Genomic DNA, 20,637 nt, shown 5'->3' with positions numbered 1-20,637 from the left:
GAGGGGGATGCAGACTCCCCGCTGAGCAGGGAGCCCAATGTGGGGCTCAATTCCAGGTCCCCTGAGCTGAAGGCAGATGCTTAAGCAACGGAGCCACCCAGGTACTCCCCAAATTCTTTTCTAAAAATATTTTAAATTTAAAATCGATTTAATTAACAAAGGTGCATTATTATTTTCAGAGGTAAAATCTAGTGATTCATCAGTCGTGTACAATACCCAGTGCTCATCCCATCACGTGCCCTCCTTCCTGCCCACCCCCCAGTTACCCCATCGTCCTCCCTGCCTCCCCTCCAGCAACCCTATTTGTTCCCTAGAGTTAAGAGGCTCTTATGGTTTGTCTCCTTCTCTCTGCTTCTGTCTTATTTTATATTTCCTTCCCTTCCCCTGTGTTCATGTGTTTTGTTTCTTAAATTCCACATAGGAGTGAGATCATAAATTGTCTTTCTCTGACTGACTCATTTCACTTAGCATAATACCCTCCGTTTCCATCTGTGGCATTGCAAATGGCAAGGTTTTATTTTTCTGATGGCTGAGTAATATCCCATTGTGGGGATATAGACCACATCTTCCTTGTCCAGTCATCTGTCGATGGACATCTGGGCTCTTTCCATCTGGGTGCAGGTGCCCCTTCTCATCACCTCATTTGTATCTTTGGGGGTAAATAGCCAGTAGCAGAATTGCTGGATCGCAGGGTGGCTCTATTTTTAACTTTTTGAGGACCCTCCATCCTGTTTTCCAGAGGGGCTACACCAGTTTGCATCCCCACCAACAATGTAAGAAGGTTGCCCTTTCTCCGCATCCTCGCCAACACCTGTTGCGTCATGAGTGGTTAATTTTAGCCACTCTGACAGCCGTGAGGTGGTATCTCGTTGTGCTTGGATTTGTATCTCCCTGATGCCGAGTGGTGATGTGGAGCATTTTTTCATGTGTCTGTTGGCCATGTGTAGGTCTTCTTTGGAAGATCTTCTTCAAAGAAGACCTATACATGTAGGTTGGAAGAAGAAGATCTTCCAACGAAGAAGAAGACCTTCCAAAGAAGACCTACACATGTAGGTCCAAAAGTTTGGTCTTTTGGAGAAACGTCTCTTCATGTTTCTGCCCACTGAAAATCCAAATTCTTGAGAACATGTTAAAGGACTCATCTTTAAGTTAGAAAGTATGTGTCATGTGGGAAATGAAGTTCCTGGGAGCAGGGATCAAGTTTTAGTGAGAGATGAGCAGCAGTGGGAGCATCTTCCTGCCCCGAGAGGCAGCGGCTCTGGGAACTTGGCATCGAGTTTGCGGTCAACGGAAATGGTGTTCTCCAACGCTTGCACGTTGACTCCCATCCAGCTGGTTTCTGAGTTTCCAGTGTGGGAAATGTTAGACGCAGCTCTTATGTGGGAACCGTGCATTAGTCAGGGTTCTCCAGAGAAATGGTACCAATAGTGTGTGTGTGTGTGTGGAGAGAGAGAGAGGATTAAGGAACTGGCTTTTGTGGTTATGAGGCTGGCAAGCCTGAAATCTACGGGGTAAGATGACAGGCTGGGGACTCAAGGAAGGGATGATGTTGTAGCCAGAGTTGGAAGCCAGTCCTGGGACAGAATTCCCTCTTGGGAGACCTTGCTCTCTTAAGACTTTCAACTGATTAGATGAGGCCCACCCACATTGCAGAGGAGAATCTGCTTTACTCAAAGGCAGCTAATCGCAAATGTTAGTCACGTCTAAAAAATATTGTCACAGCAACATCTAGACTGGTGTTTGGCCAAACATCAGAGCACTGTGACCTAGTCAAGTAGATACAAAAGACTGACCATTGGGCAGCCCGGTTAAGCGCCATCTTCAGCCCAGGGCGTGACCCGGGATTGAGTCCCATGTCGAGCTCCCTGCATGGAGCCTGCTTCTCCCTCTGCCTGTGTCTCTGCCTCTTTCTCTCTCTCTCATGAATAAGTAAAATCTTAAAAAAAAAAAAGACTGACCATCACCGGCTGTTACAAGCATTTGCAGGGATGTAGTCAAATGCTACTGTCTCCAGCATGACCATGGCCTTGGGACTCTGAGCCTGGGCACCGCTGAGCTGCAGGTGTGGACATACTTGGGAGGTTGGAGGGCATGTGGCTTATTTGGAACCTGTGAGGCTGCCTCTGGCAGGCTTTGCTGCAGGCGTCTGGAGGGGAATCCAGCAGCAGGAGAGGGGAAAACCCTTCTTTCCCCAGCCAGCTCTTTCCTGAGAAGCCACAGGAGTGGGGTAACGTCCAGAGGCGGCTTCACCTCTCGCCGGTGAATTCACCTGCAGGAGTTTTAAGTTGAAAGCGAATGTACGGATGGATGTCCGTAGGGGTGGCGGGGGCTGCTGGTTGAGAGACGGGGCTGACTGTTCTTGTTTCCTTAGTGTATCTACATTTTCTGTTTTCTTCCCAACACAACACAAAGATAGCTCACAGGTAATAATAATTCCGTGCAAACACAACTCTGGTGCTATGGGCCTCGGGGGCACGTTTAAAGGTCACTTGGCTGGCCCGTGTGCCGGATGCCAGGTATCTGGGGACCAGAAAGCAGGCGCACAGGAATCCTATGGTGCCTTTGGGGTGAGTTATCACAGGGCCGCCTGAGAAGTGGGCTCTTCCTCGCCGTGCTCTGAGACAGAAATCGTGGCTTGCTGTATCGCTGCGGTGAAGGAACACTGGCCCGGGGTTGGCTTGGGGCCTGATGCACAGGGGACAGCCTGGGAGGCTGTGTATTTCCCCAGCCACCTGCCGGGAGCCGAGCGGACCAGCCCTGGACCCCAGTGCATAGGACGCTAGGTCCTGGCTCACTTTAAACCATGGAAGATCCTCGGGGGATCCGTGCATTCACCTCCTCATGGAGATTTTTCTCTTTTCCCTAATAAAGAAGATTGCTGGGGAATAAAAGTCTGGGGAAATTTCAACTTTTTAAAAATTAAGTTAATTTTTTTTAAGAGAGAGAGTGAGTGCAGAGGGGTAGAGAAAGAGAGAGAGAGAGAGAGAGAGAGAGAGCATCCTAAGCAGGCTCCACGCTCAGCACAGAGCCCGATACAGGGCTCCATCTCCCGACCCTGAGATCACGACCTGAGCTAAAAAATAGGAATCAGATGCTTAGCCAGCTGAGCCACCCGGTTGTCCCCACTCGGGAGAAATTTTAAATGCTGACTCTAATATCCATCTGGAGTCATAATCAAACCACTGACTTCTCCTGCTCTTGGTTAGAAGCAGGTGAGCCCCAGGGTCACGGGTCCCTGGCCTGTCTCTATTCAGCTTCCAGGGAAGGTGTCTCACGAATGACCATCTCCTAGAAAAAGGGACTCAGGAGAATTCTTTCTTTCAAGATTTTATTTATTTATCTGACACAGAGAGAGCGACACCACAAGCAAGAGGAGTGGCAGGCAGAGGGCGAGGCAGGGAGCCCGACGTGGGATCATACCTGAGTTGAAGGCAGGGGTCTGACCGACTGAGCCGCCCGGGTGCCCCAGGAGAAGCCTTTCAAATAGTGCAATTTACAGGTAGTGTGGGGGGAATGAACTACGAAAACGATCCCCCCTCACTTGATGCCACGGGAGCCAGAGCACAGCTGTCGGCGTGGGCGCCCCGTATCTCCTGAGGACGCGGGCACCTGCCTCCCAGCAAAGCATGGTGGATTCAGGTCCTAGCTCGAGTGACGGCCTGCATGGGGAGCAGCCCGGCAAGGGTCCCACTCGGAGGTGGCAGGAAACCCTCCCCCTGGCCAGCCCTTGGGGACACAGGCTGACTCTCGTCTCTGCCGCCTGCGTGATTCCCAGGGAAGCCCTCCCCGTGCGCCAGCACCCTCCTCCCCCCCCCGGGGATGCAGCCTCGGGGTCCTGTCTGGAGCGTGAGCAGTAGTGGGAGCCCTGGAAGGCCAGCCAGGGGTGCGCGGTTCGGGGGGGCACCCTGAACCTGCCAGCGTGCCGCCACGGGAGCCTGCCCCGTCTGTCTGCGGAATGCTTGGCTGCCTGGATTTGGGACCCACCTTAGTTATCCGGGGCCCTGCCTCGGGGAGATGGTCACTCACGTCCGCAGCCCCGTGAACGGGCAGTCTGGCTGCTGCGTGTCCGTGCCGGGTGCTGCCCTGGGCCCCAGGTAGGCCATTGCAGGCTAGTCCGGCGCTTGGGCCACCAAGTTACTACCTGGCGAGGCCCCATGCACGTCGTACCCGAAGCTCTCCACTGTGTCAGTGCTGGCCGGGCCCCGGGGCATCATGTCTGGTCACGGCCACAGGTGCTCGCCTACCCCCTCCCAGTCTCTCTTCCCTGAACTGGCGGAACTGGGGGTTTACTGCACAAAACAGGTGCTCTGGCCTCGAGTGGGGCAGTGGGTGCTGAGTCTGCACCAGGTGAAGTAAGGATAGCCGTGGGGTGGGGGTTTCCGTGAAGACGGGGGTCGGGAGGGCAAGGGGCAGTGTGGCAGGGCCACTGGACGGGACGGGGAGGGTGGCCTGTCGCCTGGGCCCCTGCGGCACTCCGGTGAAGCATGTGACTGCGCCCGGGGCTCCCTGAGAGGCTGGGGAGGCGGCCGCTGGCCTGCGAGTGTCGCCTCGAGCTCCCTTTCGGGGTCTGGATGGTGGTGGTAATTGGGGGGGAGTCCGCTCTGTCAGCGGATCATAATAGGTTTCCCAACTTAGCTACAGGGGGTTGAATGGTGGCTCCCCAAACTCTCATTCCAGAGCCTGGAACCTGGGAAGGTGATTTTATTTGCAAAAAGGGTCTTTGTACACGTCCGGAGGGTGAAGATGTCTGATGAGATTACCCCGGATAACTGAGGTGGGTCCCAAATCCAGGGATGAGCATCCTTGTAAGAGAAGGGCAGAGGGAGATGTGACGCGGACACAGTGGGTCCTGTGAGGACGGGGCCACAACGTGGGATGACACAGCCACAGGCTCAGGATGCGGGATGTTGCAGCCACAGGCTCAGGACGGCGGGGGCCCCCGAGGCTCGGGCAGGCAGAGAAGGGAGTCCCTCCGAGAGCGGCTGCAGGGAGCAGGGCCTGCCCACACGCCGATCCCAGACTTCCGGCCTCCACCCTGAGACGGTCCGTTGCTGGCGGGTGAGAATTTGTTAGGAGCAGCCCCGGGGCCCCTCGAGGTCTGGGCTGGCTGCCACCCCCTGTTCCAGGATGCAATGCATCCCGGTTGCCAAGACGGTGCGCGCTGGCGTGGGTGCCGCACCTCTCCCAGCACAAGCCGGGGATGGAGTGCAGGGGTGGAGGGCTGTGGAGTGGGCAGGGTGGCTGGGTAGGGGACCGTGCGGGGGCCGGACTGGAGGAAGCTGGTGTGCTCCTCTCGCCCTGCCAGCCGCTGCCTGGGGACGGCCCCTTGCAGAAGCCGGGACAAGGGCCCAGGCCGGGAGTCGGCAACCTTGTCCCATACGGGGTCAGATGGTAATGACCCAACTCTGTGTTGTAGCACAAAAGCATCACAGACAAGGAAGCACAGAGATGTGGCCCGATCCATGGACTCAGGCCTGGGCCATGGGGCAGGTGTCCTCGGGAGGACGCAGGGGCAACGGGGACTTTGGAGAAAGGAGGTGGGGCTGGCCTGCCTTGGGAGCAGCCCCCTCAAAACTGTCAGGCCTGGTGGCCCCCAGGCTCGGGGGACGGGTCTTCTCAAGCTTCCCAGGGGCTTGTTTGGAAGGCAAGGGGTCTGGGCAGTGGGGCTCACGGTGACCCTCTGCCCCCCACAACGGCAGCCCAAGCAGCCAGTGCTCCCTGAGGACGCTGTCACAAGTCACGACGAAGGTGTCCATGGAGCAATGGCCCACGGTTCCCGAGAGCACAGACGGCACTGATGCACCGTGACACAGGCATAGACCCAGCTCCTGGGTTTATCAAGACACGGGCAGATGTGTCGCACGAGCAACGAGACCCAGACATCGTGGAAAAGAACCGAGTGGAAGTGTTTGGCCTAAAGATACACTCCAAATAGCCACGTTCTCCTGACAGGAGGTGGGGGCGAAGGCGAGCGAGCCGTGGCCGGAGCCCCTGGAAGGCTGGAGGGGACACTAGAGGGCACAGCAAGCAACTGGGGCGTGAGACCAAGTTCAGCTGGAAGGTGACTCTGAGCCCCAGAGGCGGTGGTGGTGGCTGCTCTCTGGGGTGGAATCGGCCACACGTCCAGGGGCCCGAGGCCTTGGGGCGAGATGGGGATGGAGAAGGAGCTCCAGAGTGGGGGGCTGGGCCGGCGGGACCAGGGCAGGGGCGGGGAAGGACCCCCCCCCCCAGCCTCCCGCACTGTCGGGTCTCGGTGCGGGGCCGCTGAGGGAGTGAAGGCACGTGTCCGAAGGTGCCGATGACAGCTCATATGCCCCTCGAGGCCACCCTGACAGGGGACACCCGGCTGCTGGGAGTTTGAGCTTCTCGGAGCTCAGATCAGCCAGGGAGGAGCCTGGCTAGTGAGGTTCTGGGACACGAGCAGGTAAACTGGGGACCCACTGTCAACCCTCGGGGACACACCCAGGGCCAGCAGACTCACTGCTCGGACTCCTGTGAACTCGCACCGACTTTAAGGTACTCTGTGAACAGGGAGGGGCGCGCCAACAAAGAAACGGATCCCCTTTCGTCTGTAGGACGCCTTCCATCACTCGGCTTTGGGTCAGGAGCCAGGTGGCCGCCCGGAGCAGGGGTGTCAGACCTGTCTCTTCTACACACCCCGGCAGCCCCGGCAGCCGGATCCACCCAGAAGCTGGTTCCCGAAGCCCGTGGGCCAGCCCGGTGGCGGCTGCACCTGGGGCTCGGTGGAGGTGCAAGGCTCGGGGTCCTGGGTGGGCGCGGGGAGGGGGGGGTGCATGGAGCTGTGCCCGCGGTCAGCTCTCGCTCCAGGGGGACGCTGCCTTGCACCCAGGGCTCCGTGTCCTCGTCCACAAAATAGGCTTAAATTCAAGCCAAGATTGCACACAGGAGTCCCCGTGGGGCGGGTCACAATGTGCAGCCGGGGGGAGGGGCGTGTGCAATTACAATTACCATGTTCCGAGGCAGCCCCCCCCCAGGGTCCCCGTGGGCTCCCCTTAGAACCGGATGAGCCACCCAGTCACCCAGAGGCAACTCTGACTCCCAGGCTGCCCCAGGTGGAGGAGGACTCGGCCCCTCCAGAGCTGATGGCAGGTGGCTAGCGGGCATCCCTAGTTGGTCCTGGCCTCTCGGTCCCACAGGCTGGCCCCTGCACGAGTGACAGCGCCAGGCTGGAACCCACCCTGCTGCCCGCCTCCCCAGCAGGTCCTCCGCCCCCCGACATGGATCCGAGGCTCCCCTGCTGCCTTGTGCGTGCTGTGTCCTGGACCGCAGCGGGGTTGCCCCCGGTCTGTGAATCCCAGGTGGCCTCACAGAACGGAGGGCAGAAGGGGGCGGGGAGGTCGGCTGGTCAGGGGTTCCGTCGCCCGCCTCGATGCGCAGTTGCCCGGTCCGACAGCGCACGCGCACTCACGGGGACACGCACGCCTGCCCCGCTCCCACCCAGGCTGGAGCACACGGCAGGTGCTGCGCGAGGCCAGCCCCACTCTGGCCAGGCCGGCTCGGAAACGGACAAAAGATCAGGCTGGAGCATTCTTCTCCGTGGCCTTCAATACGTGCGTGGAACGCCGTCGTACAGGAAAGCCACGTCAGCCTCGGCGTTTCTCAGGGATCGGGCAGGCCGGCAGGGGCGGTGGCCGAGGGCGTCAGGGAGCAGGGGTGGGGGGTAGCGGCGGGTCTGGAGCGCTGTCACCTCGCAGGAGGGCTCGCTTTCGGACGGGGCTCCGTCTTGTCCCGTGTCCCCCGGACTGTGCGCAGCACGACGTGTAGGGCGGGTGGAGGAGCACGAGCTGAGGTGCAGGGAGACGGGAGGCGGGCCCGGGTGGCTCCGTCGGGCCCCTTCAGGGCTGCTGGGTCATCACAGGCTTCTGCGGGACACACACACGCACACACACACACACACACACACAGTTGTGTGCACTGGCCACTCCCTCATCAGAGGGTGCACGGACGAGAGTGAGAATTTCAGGCTCTGAAGCGCGGGGAGGGATATTCTAATCGGAAAGCCCGTCAGTTCTCAAGTCCCCGCTGGCAACTTCCTCCGGGACAGTCATCAGCCCTGGGTGGGGACGGCAGAGCTCCGGCCACGGTCATGCCGCCGCCGTCAGTTAAGGTGGGGCCTGCGGGCACCTCTATCCTCTCGTCTCCCCCCACGTGCATCCCCTTGTCGGGGCGCCTGTTCCCTCCCTGGGTGTCCGTGGGCTGTCCCCTCCCCAGGTGACGTCCCCATCCACGGGCTGTCCCCTCCCCAGTGTCCTCCTCGTCTGTGGGTTGTCCCTCCCTGGGTGTCCTCCCTGCCCATGGACTGTCCCCTCCCGGGGTGTCCTCTGCCCCAAGCCAAGACCCACCCCAGGATGAGCAGTGGCCCCTGCCACTGGTACATTCTGGTACCTTTAAGAAATGTTTTCAATTTTCCTTTAAATCTTTGGCCGATTTTACCTGTTAGTGCTCCCCCGGTCTGTGCTCTGGGGTCTTTTTTTTTTTTAATAAATTTATTTTTTATTGGTGTTCAATTTGCCAACATACAGAATAACACCCAGCGCTCATCCCGTCAAGTGCTCGCCTCAGTGCCCATCACCCAGTCACCCCCACCCCCCATGTGCTCTGGGGTCCTAACGTCACCGTCACCACGTAAACCCGCCAGGCCACCGAGGTGCCCGCGCCTCAGGAAGCAAGAGGAAAGCTTACTGCGAAGCTGTGGGCGGCCACCCCCTTCCTGCTGTTGGGGTTCCTCTGCGTCAGGGATCCGCGGTACGCCGACGCCGACGGCCGAGCAGAGTCGGCGGCTCTACCTTCGGGGGCAGGGAAGCGGTTAGGGACGTGTGCACCCCGTGGGCTCCACTTTTATCCGCAGCCTGGGAGCGAGCCTCACGGTCCCGTCGGAAAGGCTCCCTCCGGCAAAACAGCAAGCGCCGTTGCCTTTCCTTTACTCTGTGACATGCCGTGGGCCGCGGGGCCTCACAGCTCCCAACCCTCGCTCTCACATCCTAGCCAACCGCTTGTGGCCACAGCGAGTGGATCCCAGGGGAGGGCGGCCAGCGGCCTTGTCTGCCTGCCTGAGGCCTGGCACCTGCTCCCTGGGGGGGTGCTGGGCCCGTCTCCCCCTCCCAGCCCCGGGCTCCGTGACGTCGCGGCGGTGGCTGCAAATCCACCAGGTGCAGGTGTTCATGCCACGGAAGCCGCCAACTAGGGCTGCGTGACGCATCTTGCCAGGGGAGCTGAGGAGCTCCGTTCCGGGCAGGGCACGCGGGGCCAGGATCTGCCACCTGTTCCTGCTCCGGGACCCAACCCTACTGAGGGGACTGCTGATCCAGCGATCCCGGGGTGGGGAGGGAGGACACCCCTGGCCCTCCCCACCTGTCCCTGGGGGTGGTGGGCCTGGGGACGCGGGATGAGAAGCCACTCCGTGGAGGCGGGTCATGGTGGCAGGAAAGGCGGGTGCAGGCCACCAGCCTCCGTGGGAAAGCCTGCCAGCTCTGGGGGGGCCTGGGGAGGTGATGTATCCAGGCCCGGGACCGGGTGAGCGGCCTCTGAGGGCAAGGGGCTCACCCCTGTCCTCCTGCTGTGAGCGGGAGCCTTCACTTGGGTTTCAGCCACGAGGCCTCCGGGAAGCTCCCCAAGCGCCAGTGCGTGCGTTCCAGAAACCTCCTGGCCACCCCGTGGCAGCTGGCCCCACTGGCAAAGTCCGTCCCCTGGCTGGTGGCCCTGGGTCACGGGTTCCCCTCAATGGGCCTCAGGACCAGCTCTGTCTCTGGGCTGACCTCTCGGGGTACAGGGAGCTCAGGGGTGCAGAGAGGGAGCTGGTAGGGAGGGGAGCTGGGTGCACACCGGGGTGTGCAAAGACGTGCCCTGAGGAGGTGGAGGAAAACATTCTGGAAGTGGTGGGGAACCTCTGAGGGGGGACACTGCACCCGGCCGTCGGGGAAGGGATCGAGAAGAGCTCTGGGCAGGAGGCCCGGCCCAGGCAAAGGTACGGAAGTGCGTGTTTGCACAGAGCTCTGAGTCCCCAGGGGCCTGCAAGGTGTGTGCCGTCCACCCAGGGCCCTGCGTGGGGCAGGAAGTGAGCGTCTGGAGGGCTGTGCTAAGAAATCCTACTCATTCTGCAGGCAGGCGGGGGCCAACGATTGTTCGGGAGCAGAGGAGGGACACAGAGCTGTGCCGGGGCCCTGGCAGTCACGATGGGTGGTGAGGACAGAGCTCCGACGCAGGGATGACGGGACACGCCACCGGGGCTTAGAGGGCTGACGGAGCAGCGGGGGGACTGGGCCCTGACCTAGGAAGGGGGCTGCTTCCCTCTGGTGACCCGCTGCCGGGCTGCGAGGGGATCCACGCACGAGCACACGGCTCTCCGCCGGCCCGGCTGTGCACCGTGCACGAGGCAGCCAGGCCTTCCAGCCTTTCTGCCCGGAACAAGGTCTGTGTCCTTGTCACACGGAGACACAGAGGGACACTAGGTCACGTTCTGTGCTTCGCATGAGAAGGTGGGGAGCTGCGTACCGCATTAGACCAGCTTATGGCGGCGCAGGGTGTGGAAAACCCTGCGGGGACGAGGGGAGCCGCTCCCTCTTACCTTGGCTTTTCGGAGAATTACTGAACTTCCTTCTGAGGAGATAGGGCGCAGTCACCTAGAAGAAAGAAGTCTCTGGGCTTCATGACATTGCTGCAATTCTGGGGCCCCTGGGTTGAGCCAGTGGTTGAGCATCTGCCTTCAGCTCAGGGCCTGACCCCAGGGTCCTGGGATGGAGTCCCCCATCGGGCTCCCTGCAGGGAGCCTGCTCCTCTCTCTGCCTGTGTCTCTGCCTCTCTCTGTGTCTCTCATGAATAAATAAATAAAATCTTTAAAAAAAAATTGCTGTAATTCTTAGCCACACTGGGAGCTAACCCGGGACTTCCCGGGGTTCTTCCGGACTCTAGTGAACCAGGTCAGCTGTCTGTCCTTTGGCAGTATGTGAACATTGGTCAATGTTAAAATATGTGGTATCAGTGAAAGAAGCGCCCAGTGCCAGAGCATAAAGGAGGTGCTTCCGTTTGTCCCCCGTGGGTGGGAGGCACGGACAGCACGCTCTCAGCCCCGCAGACCTGGGGGTGTCACCACCCGCGGGGTGACGTGGACGACCTGCGTGTCCTCTCTGAACTCATCTGGAAAATGGGCCAGTAGCCCCTTCTCGGGGATACTGGACGACCGCCCGCTCCTCGCATGTCCCCGGCTCTCGTGGCTGAGGCCCCTTCGCTCTCACTGTCCCGTGGACTGCCTCCCTGTGACGACGCGGATCGTCCGCTCCCTGTTTTGCCTCTTCGGGCAGGAGCAGGTGGCCTGGAATTCCCCTGGAAAGTGCCCAGCGTCTCCCTGGGGTCCTGCCGGGCGTGTTTTGTGGGCTGCACCCGGGGACCTGATGCAGAGGCCTCCAGGGTTGGGGCTCCCCGAGCAGGTCAGAAGCACCACGGCCCCGGGAGCAGGGCGGGAGGTCGGGGCCTGGGCACCGGGGCCAGGGTGCCGGGGCCGACATCCCTCCATCACGCGTGGCCTGCGTGATCTCCATCAAGTAAGTCCAGCTCCCCGAGCCCCGGTTTGCTCATGGGGGCCACAGGGTTAATCCCAACGCTCACTCGCCAGGTTTGTCAGCCCCAAATGGAAGGAGGGGAAAAACACTGTTTACACTGTAGAGAGCTGCCCAGCGTCACTGCACGATGAACAGGAGTGACCAGGGTTCGCTGTGGCTCCGAAGGGGCACAAGGCAGCAGGCAGGACGGGTAAGAGATGCTGCTCTTCCTGGGGCATGGGGGTGGTACCCCTGACGCCTCGGAGACCAGGCTCCCTCCCGGGCCGGCACCTCCTCTGCACGCAGGGATGGGGCCGCCGTCTCAGACCCACCCCCGTCCCGGTGCCCCTGCAGGCACGCTGGCTCCTCATGCCCACGCGGCCACAGCTGACACCTGCACCTCCCGGGGGCCGACCCCAGGCCGCTGGAGCCCGCCTGCCTGTGCAGGGCCACGGGGGAGAGCCCGGAGTGAGGTGGTCTGTGACTGACGGGCGAGGAGGGGTCGTGCGGCCTCCCACCCCCATGCTGAACCACTCCCGCTGCCTTACCCAGAGCCAAAGACACCGTGCGTGGGGTTTGCCAAGGCTGAGGCCGAGGCCTCTGCCCACCGTCCTGCCTCCCCAGCTGGGTTTTCCTGGATTTCCCCAACACGATGATGCCAGCCCCGTCTCAGCGCACGCCTCTGGGGACGCCCTGGGGTCCCCTGCGGGGCTGGCCGAGCTTACACAGGGCACATTTCAGCCCCACCGCTCCCGGGACTCGTCACGCTTCTGGAAGAGCTGCGCCAGCCTTCCTCTTGGAATGACACGTACCTCGTCCGAAGGCTCTGCATTCGGATCCTTAGGCCTCTGGTCGTAACTCCCAGCAAGTCGGGGAAGAAATATCTGGAGGACAAGGAGGAAGCCTGTACCTGCTTGCTGCTTGTCCAACCCCGTCACAGGTGGGCCCGCGGGACAGAAGGACGGCCGTCCTCCCAGAACACTGGCCCCGCCGTGTATCCCCTGCGGCTGGACCTCCGGGGGCTCTCCTGGGACCACCCTCTGTTTGCCTGCCAGGCTACCCCACCGGCATGACCTGCCTGGGGACCCCAGCCCGAATCTGGGGAGACAGGTACTGGCCCCAGACCCGCCCCCGACCTGCTCTTCCTGTCGCGCCCAGCTCTGACGGCACGTGCAGGACGCCACCCTTCAGGCTGCTTCTTTTGGACTTGAGGCCGTGTGCATGCGTCCCAAGTTCTCACAGGAAAGGCCAAGCTCGCCTTAAAAAGCATTTCTTCAGCCAGAACTCCGGCGGGGCACAGCTCCCGGGCCGGCCATGGGTTGGCGGGGCAGGCGGCGGCCTCTTGGTTCCAGGCCCACCGGGTGGGCCTGCGCTCTGGCCGGTCTCCGGGCACAAAGCCCCCGCGCTGGGCGCCCGCACTCACCGGGAGGTTGGACTTCCTCCGGGGCTTCCCCGAGGGCTTCACCGTGAGCCCCGCAGCCTGCAAGGCCGCAATCTTGGACTTGATGTTGGACACCTGGCAGAAAGAGGGACAGACAGGCGGACCTCATTCAGATGTGCCGACCCAGCCGCCGATTCGCCTGCATTGTTACGGTTCCCTTAAGACGGGGGTCCCAGCGGATGCGCTTCCGGGGAGCCCGTTGTCACACGTGGCTGCCGGGGAGGGGGCTGCTGCAGGTCGCCCCAGGTGGGAGGGAGGGGGGCCCTGCACACTTTCTGGCCCATTAGGAATTCTGGTTCCCACCAGGGATGGAAGGAGGGGCAGCGACTGGGGTCGGCATCGCTGTAGCTCTAAGGGACAGGGCTACACTTGACGGGCAAAGACTTGGTCGGCGTCTGCCTCTGGCATTACTTTTTTATTTTATTATTTTATTTTATTTTATTTTATTTTATTTATTTTATATTTTATTATTTTATTTTATTTTATTTTATTATTATTTTTTCTGGCATCATTTTAAATGGGCCCCCACCCCCGACTCCCATGGCAGCCAGAGGAAACTTCTAGAAACAGAAACAAGGCCCCCTGTTCTGCTCCCTCCAATGGCTCCCCACCCTCCTCTCGGACCTGCCTCCCACCCTCTCCCCCCTCACACCCTCTGCCCCTGGCTCAGGGTTTCACTGCTTGTTCCCGAACATGCCAAGTTCAAGACCACCCCAGGACCTTTGCACATGTGTGTTGCCTTCTTCCTGTCCTATCCCTTCCTGGGCAGCCCACCTGGGGGCTCCACTGAGCCACCCTCACTTCCTGTCTGCACAGCTCTCTTTAAGAACCGAGCTCCTTGGCTGTCAGGCTGGCTTGTCCCCCCCTGATGAGTGTGCTCGGTGCACAGCTCAGGTGACGTGCTCCTCACTCCTTGTGGGCACTTGCTTAGGAGCAGAAGCGAGAATGGGCCGTGGGTGCTGGCTCCCCTTGCAGCCTGAGGGGCAGACCCTCTCTTCTCCACGGGTCCCCAGGGGGGAGCAGTCCCCAGTCACCTAGGCTGTCCCCGAGGGGCCCTGGCTCCGTCCTTGACCTCTGTAGACTACGGACACAACGCTCACCGGAACTCAGGTCCTGGGCCCACGCTTGGGCTCCCAGGGTGACCCTCGGGTCAGAGTCTGGTCCTGAGCCCCCCCACCCCCGGGGGCTGTCCTGAAACCTGAGCCTGCTTCTGGAGAAGCCCCCGCGTCCTGAGACTGGGCAGGGCACGCGTCAGCATCATGCCCGCGGGGCTGAACACCCTGCCCGCCTGCCTCTCACCGAGGCTGCAGGCGGGCGGGCATTTCCAAGCTCCTGTTCCGGAGCTGCGGGTGGACTGTCCACGGCCGCCACTCCTCCTCCCGGGAGCCCCTGCCCCTGGGGCTGGTGCTACCTCGCTCTCCACCTGCTGGACCTCACAGGCCGTCAGGGCCACTCTGTCCTCCAGCTGCAGCAGCTCCTCGTCTGTGGTCCTGCCGGGCTGCACGAGGTCCCGAGGGCCCCAGGGGGTCGTGTCCCGTCCGTGCGTTTGGCCCGCAGCCGCGCACACCTGGGACAGGGAAGCATGGAACGTGACCACCTGCAGGAGACACGGCAAGGCCTCCCCAAGACGGGCCCATCCCAGAGACACCCCTTCCTGTGGGCCCGGGGGGCTGGGCACTCGCTGCCGCTCTTGTGGGGGCCCAGGGCCCACCGGGGGTGGGCTGCCTGCCTGGGGGGGGGGCACGGGTGGGGGCAGCGGCTTCGTCACAACCTCTGGACGCCTGGCCCCACCTCTGCCCAGGTCCCGCAGAGCCCACCGGGGCGCCTCACCTCCGGGGCTGCCCTGGGGAGGTCCTGCGAGGAGGGGCTCCTGGCCAGGTCTGACCCTTCCTCCTCGCTCCCCGCCTCCTCGGACGAGGCGCCCTGGTCACTGACGCGGCAGGTCAGCTCCTCCAGCTTCCTCCTGAGGGTCTCCTCTTCTCTGTCGGCGTCGGTGGGCTCGCGGCCGGCGAGACACTGCAGCGGGCAAGGAGATCCGCGTTCAGCGGGTCATCCGTGGGCACCGGGCCGCAGGGGGGCTCTGGGAGGGGTCCGCGGCCACTGCCCAGAGGAGCTGGCCCGAAGAGCTCCTGCTGGGCCAGTCCCGGGCTCAGGAGCCAGGCTCTGCAGGGGTGGCGGCGGGGCACACCTGCCGATCCCGACGCCACCCAGGCCAAGGCCCACCCACGGTGAGCGAGACACTGAGCGCTCCTTCGTGGACACTTTCACCACCAACAGTTCTTCCCTCTGACCCCAGATGGGGTCCCCGAGCCGAGGGAGTGCCCCCCGCCGTCAGCAGCCCAGCTCTGCACAAGCACCAGATTCCCAAGCAGTGGCAGGAAAGCCGAGGCCCCCACCACGGGTCACGTGACCTGGGGCGGGCGGCCCTGAAGCCCATTTTGATGCCCGAGAGTTCTGGAACACCAAGTGAAAGCTGGGAGTGGGACCAGAAGAGAGGGCGGGGGCGGGAGGTGACAGCGACGCCGAAGCTGACGGGCGTCGGACGCGTCATTACCCCCGGGCAGCCGCTGTCACCGGCGCTCCTGACGGGCACAGGAAGGCGCGGATCGATCGTGCCAGGCTGCTCGAACTACGAGTCGTTAGCTGGCCGCGGCCTTGGGTCACCGTGGGCCTGGAGGCACCAGGTAACAGCCTCCCAGTGACTGGAAGTACCACTTCCTCTTCCCCTGAGTCACCGGAGTCCACGGCGCCCAGGTCGGGACCCAGAAAAATCGATGCCTCCGTTCTGCTTCCAAGCACAGCAGAGGCGTCTTTCCTGCCATTACGTCCTCTGTGGCTCGCTTGTTTTCAAAGGGAAATGGCACTTGGGGAGCGGGGAGATGTTCCTGCTTTGTTCGGCAGGTAATTAGCTCGATCCTCACGCACCCGGGCTCCGAGGGGGCGAATCTGCCCCAAGAAGAACGGAGAGCCGGGAAACGTCAACACGAGGGGCTCGGCTGCGGGTCATCGGCCCCCCCCGGCTGCGGGTCATTGAGCCCCCTCTCTGGCTGACGGTGATCAAGCCTCCCCCTGACCCTGGCTGAGGGTCATCGAGTCCCCCCCCCAGCTGTGGGTCATCGAGCCCCCCCTCTGGCTGCGGGTCATCGAGGCCCCCCCCTCTGGCTGTGGGTCATTGGGTCCCCCTCTGGCTGTGGGTCGAGCCACCCCCTGGTTGCAGGTCATCGGGTCCCTCCCCCCCCGGTTATGGGTCATTGTCCCCTCCCCCGGATGTGGGTCATTGAGCCTCCCCCACCTCTGGCTGTGGGTCATCGAGCCCCCTTCTGGCTGTGGGTCGAGCAGCCCCCCTGGTTGCAGGTCATCGGGTTCCCCCCCGGTTATGGGTCATTGTCCCCCCCCGGATGTGGGTCATTGAGCCTCCCCCACCTCTGGCTGCGGGTCATCGAGCCCCCCTCTGGGTGCAGGTCATCCACCCAACCCCCTCTCTGGCTGCGGGTCATCAAGCCCCGTCCCCCTCCTGCCGGTCATCAGCCCCTCGCCCAGCTGTGGGTCATCAAGCCCCCCTCTGTCTGAGGGTCATCGAGCCCCCCTCTGGCTACCCGGGGAGTCCAGAGGCAGCGATGGATACCGGGCGGGGGGAGGCTCACCAACCGCCTCTGCACGTGCAGGACACGTGGCTGTCACTGCAGACCCCAGCCAGCGCCCGGCACTGTCCCTGTCAAATGTCCTCTCGAGCATGGAAAGGAAAGAAAAGCATCCCAGGACAAGGAGCTGGAGAGCTCTCATCTGGGGTTGGAGGAGAGGCAGGAGCCAGGGGCGGCAGGGAGCCACAGAGAAGGGAGAGGGCGGCGGGCAGCAGCCCGGGCATGAGCTGCGGGTCCAGTGCTGCCCTGAGCCAGGCCCTGGCAGCTCTGGGCGCTCCGAGGAGGAGGCAGGAGGGCCCCAGGGCGGCGCGGACACGGTAAATACACCACCACCATGGTTTTCCATCTGGTATCAAGGCACTGCCCCTCCCACCCCAAGCAGAACGCCTGCTTCTCAGGTCCTCGTGAGCGACCTCCACGAAGCTGGTGGCCCTGTCCTTTCTGCCCAAAGCGGCAACCACCTCGGCACTGGCGCCTGCCCCGTGTGAGCTCCGACTGTGAGCCTTCCCACCTTACTTAGACACACGCCGACAGAAAACCGGGCATGAGCTCCTGGTGCTTTCAGCTTGCGTGCAACCAAACCAAAATTTACCATTTTTAAATTGGGAACAGACCTAGGCTGTGGATTGAAATGAACCACCATAACCTGGCACGGGTGAGGCTTCCGCGGGGAAACCGAGTCAGCGTCTGCAGGCTGAGCACAGCACCGATGGCCTTGGGGGGGGCTTTTGGGAGTGCGGGCCCACGCCCACCACGGGAGGGGGGGCATGCCAGGGCTGGGTTTCCCGGCCTTCTGGAACCCAGCCCCACGGAAGCCCCTTCGCACACATGCTGTGCGGGGCTCTGGTGTGAGCAATTGTAGATGAGCCTCCCCCGAGCAGCCCTCATCCAGGAAGTCCTGACCCTGACTACAAGCGCGGAGCCAGGCAACAGGGAAGAGCAGGACATTCAGACGGGCGCGACACGGCGTCATTCTGGAGAACTCTCATCCCCCTCCCCAGGGTGTGTCTGTCGGTCTGGGTTTAGAAGCCGTCTCTGAGGGTGGGCAGGTGGGGGGGGGCTTCCTCCCTTACTCCCGGGGGCCCTCCCCAGGGCCGCTGTAAGAGTCTGCCCTGGTTTTCAATGGTGCACCGGGCGGGCTGCCCACTTGCCTTTACACAAAGATGCACAGGACACAAGCAAGGTGAGACGTTGGTGGACGTGGAGTCAGAGATGAGAACTGTTTAAGGAGGCTCGAAGGACAGGGGGTACCGGTGGGGCAGGGGCAGCAGGTACTCGCAGGGCAGGGGCAGCGGGTACCCTCAGGGCAGGGGCAGTGGGTACCCTCAGGGCAGGGGCAGCAGGTACCCTTAGGGCAGGGGCAGCAGGTACCCTCAGGGCAGGGGCAGCGGGTACCTGCAGGGCAGGGGCAGCAGGTACCCTCAGGGCAGGGGCAGCAGGTACCCTCAGGGCAGGGGCAGCAGGTACCCTCAGGGCAGGGGCAGTGGGTACTCTCAGGGCAGGGGCAGCGGGTACCCTCAGGGCAGGGGCAGCGGGTACCCTCAGGGCAGGGGCAGCGGGTACCCTTAGGGCAGGGGCAGCAGGTACCCTCAGGGCAGGGGCAGCAGGTACCTGCAGGGCAGGGGCAGCGGGTACTCTCAGGGCAGGGGCAGCAGGTACCCTCAGGGCAGGGGCAGAGGGTACTCTCAGGGCAGGGGCAGCAGGTACCCTTAGGGCAGGGGCAGCAGGTACCCTCAGGGCAGGGGCAGCAGGTACCCTCAGGGCAGGGGCAGTGGGTACTCTCAGGGCAGGGGCAGCAGGTACCCTCAGGGCAGGGGCAGCGGGTACTCTCAGGGCAGGGGCAGCAGGTACCCTTAGGGCAGGGGCAGCAGGTACCCTCAGGGCAGGGGCAGCAGGTACCCTTAGGGCAGGGGCAGGGGGTACCCTCAGGGCAGGGGCAGCAGGTACCTGCAGAGCAGAGGCAGTGGCTACCCTCAGGGGAGGGGCAGGGGGTACCCTCAGGGCAGAGGTAGTGGGTACCCTCAGGGCAGGGGCAGCGGGTACCCTCAGGGCAGGGGCAGGGGGTACCCTCAGGGCAGGGGCAGCAGGTACCCTCAGGGCAGGGGCAGGGGGTACCCTCAGGGCAGGGGCAGCAGGTACTCACAGGGCGGGGGCAGCTAGTACCTGCAGGGCTGGATGCCAGGGCACAGGTTTTACTGAATGTTACTAAAGTTGCCACCTCTTAAATTTTCTGCAAATGGACAATTCTAGTCTTCATCCCCCGTCTTCTGACCGGGGCTCCTCTGCCCACCATGGCTCTGGCCTGCCCTGGGAGGTCCCTGCCCGGGCCTTACTGCACCTCCACCACCGCCCCAGCCCTCCCGGGGGCCTCACCTCGGTCTGATCAAAGGTCACCTCCCCGTGTAGTGTTTTCCTCACTATTCGGTAAAAGGGGGGGGGTCAGGCCCCAAGAAGCGAGTGCCACCCTGGGTGCAGAACGGTAGACGGCTTTCCCCTGCAGACCTTCTCAGGGCCTTTCCCACCCTGCCGTGCTCAGGACAAAGGGCGAGCACACCTCCTCCTGCAGGATGCTTCAGGGTGACATGCCAGGAAGGAGAGGCAGCTGTGCCTGCGGGCACGGACTCCGGGCAGGGAGACAGACGCGGAGCCCAAAGACTCCACAATTCTGTCCTGCTGACGTTTTTCAGCCCAACCAACTTTAGAACAAAAAAACGTACCCCGGTTCCTCAAAAGCCACGCGGGAAGGGCGGGCTCCTCCTGCAAGCCTGCTGCTTGTTTTTGGCAGCTCACTTCCTGGGGTCGGGGGAGGATGGAGGTTGGCAGAGCCTGTAACCTGCCCTACGTCGGCTGAGACTCACCCTCAGCCGCCCCTGCCGTCCTCGTGCACGTCCTGGCCCGCGCGGGCACATCCGCTGCTGCTCGGGTTGATGGGGACAGAGCGCTCAGCAAACCTGGGCCCCACTGGGCCACCCCCCTGGTCACCGATGGCCCCGGGCAGTGCCGGTGTAGGGCCAGCCAGGCCTGGGGGGGGGGGTGTCGGCCGTGCTCCTCTGGGTGGTCTGGGCGCACACAGTGGTACGGGGCGGGCAAGGCCTAGCTCCCTGCAGACAGCCCCTCCCAGCTCCAGCCCCCTGCCGCCCCGCGGGCCCCCTGTCCCCCCGTCTGCCTGTGCAACTGCAGCAAAGCACCACTGCACATTAGCAGCTGCTTCCCGCCCTTTCTGGACACGCTGGATATTGGTGAGCCCTTCCACCTGACGGCCCAGAGCTCCGTCCCCGTTGGGGAGGCTCCATGGGTGCATCCCCCGGCCCTCCAACACCCCCACCCCATGGGGAGGGTCCCGGGAGGAGCTCTGTGCCACACCTCCGGGTGCAGACAAACGTGCCCGAGACCCGCCTTGGCTGAGCTACATTCAGGCTCCCCCACCCGGAGCAGGGGCTCTCCGCTCGGTGTCCTGTCTCTGGGTTCCTCACTCTCAAACAGCCCCAACCCCACTTCCCCCTCCGTGGCAGTCAGGCCTTACTGGGGTCGGTGCGTCTGTATCCACCTGGTGGTCCTGCTCTCCTCCTAGAAAGCACTGTCGCCTTCCCCCCGGTACCGTGTACTTGCTCAGACCTAAGCCAATTATCTGCAAACGGGACCACGGTTTCAACTCCGTGAAGGGAACCTGGGGCACTCAGAGGAATCTTGTGATTTATTCCCTAAATCGGAGTCTTCAGTGTGAAGGGGTCTCACTAATTTAACAGGTGTTACATCTTCTAAATTTTCTTAAAACCTGCGTAAAGTCTGCTGAAGGTACAAAGCAGTGGAGCATGTCCTCCTCTTGTAGGTGACCTGAGGATACTTGCTGGAGTGGAGAGTGAATACCGGCATCAAAAGGAGCCAAGCGGTGACACAAGCTAGACTATGACGGACCTCAAAGCACTATTCCTGCGCGCAGGGAGCCGGGCACGGAAGGTCCTGCAGGGGATGCTTCTGTCTACGTGGAAAGCCCGGAAAG

At 62.2% G+C, this 20,637-nt stretch overlaps 1 protein-coding gene across 3 annotated transcripts in view; it reads right to left on the bottom strand.

Annotated features, from left to right (window-relative positions):
* Window positions 1–4,685: 4,685 nt before the first annotated feature.
* MLPH (melanophilin) overlaps window positions 4,686–20,637 on the bottom strand; it is a 48,931-nt gene continuing 32,979 nt past the window's right edge. For 2 of the 3 annotated variants that reach the window (XM_077869349.1, XM_077869350.1), the window contains exons 10-16: window positions 14,827–15,012; window positions 14,408–14,593; window positions 12,979–13,071; window positions 12,368–12,439; window positions 10,586–10,640; window positions 8,704–8,807; window positions 4,686–7,883 (exon numbers count right to left, since the gene is read on the bottom strand). In XM_077869349.1, coding sequence (XP_077725475.1) covers window positions 7,857–7,883; window positions 8,704–8,807; window positions 10,586–10,640; window positions 12,368–12,439; window positions 12,979–13,071; window positions 14,408–14,593; window positions 14,827–15,012 — 723 coding nt within the window. In that variant the 3' untranslated portion in view covers window positions 4,686–7,856. The remainder of the gene's footprint in view (window positions 7,884–8,703; window positions 8,808–10,585; window positions 10,641–12,367; window positions 12,440–12,978; window positions 13,072–14,407; window positions 14,594–14,826; window positions 15,013–20,637) is intronic. The other variant, XM_077869351.1, reaches the window with a different exon arrangement.

This window comes from Canis aureus, chromosome 24 (assembly GCF_053574225.1).
Source record: "Canis aureus isolate CA01 chromosome 24, VMU_Caureus_v.1.0, whole genome shotgun sequence".
Classification (NCBI taxonomy): domain Eukaryota; kingdom Metazoa; phylum Chordata; class Mammalia; order Carnivora; family Canidae; genus Canis; species Canis aureus.
This window is presented reverse-complemented; position numbering and strand designations above follow the sequence as displayed.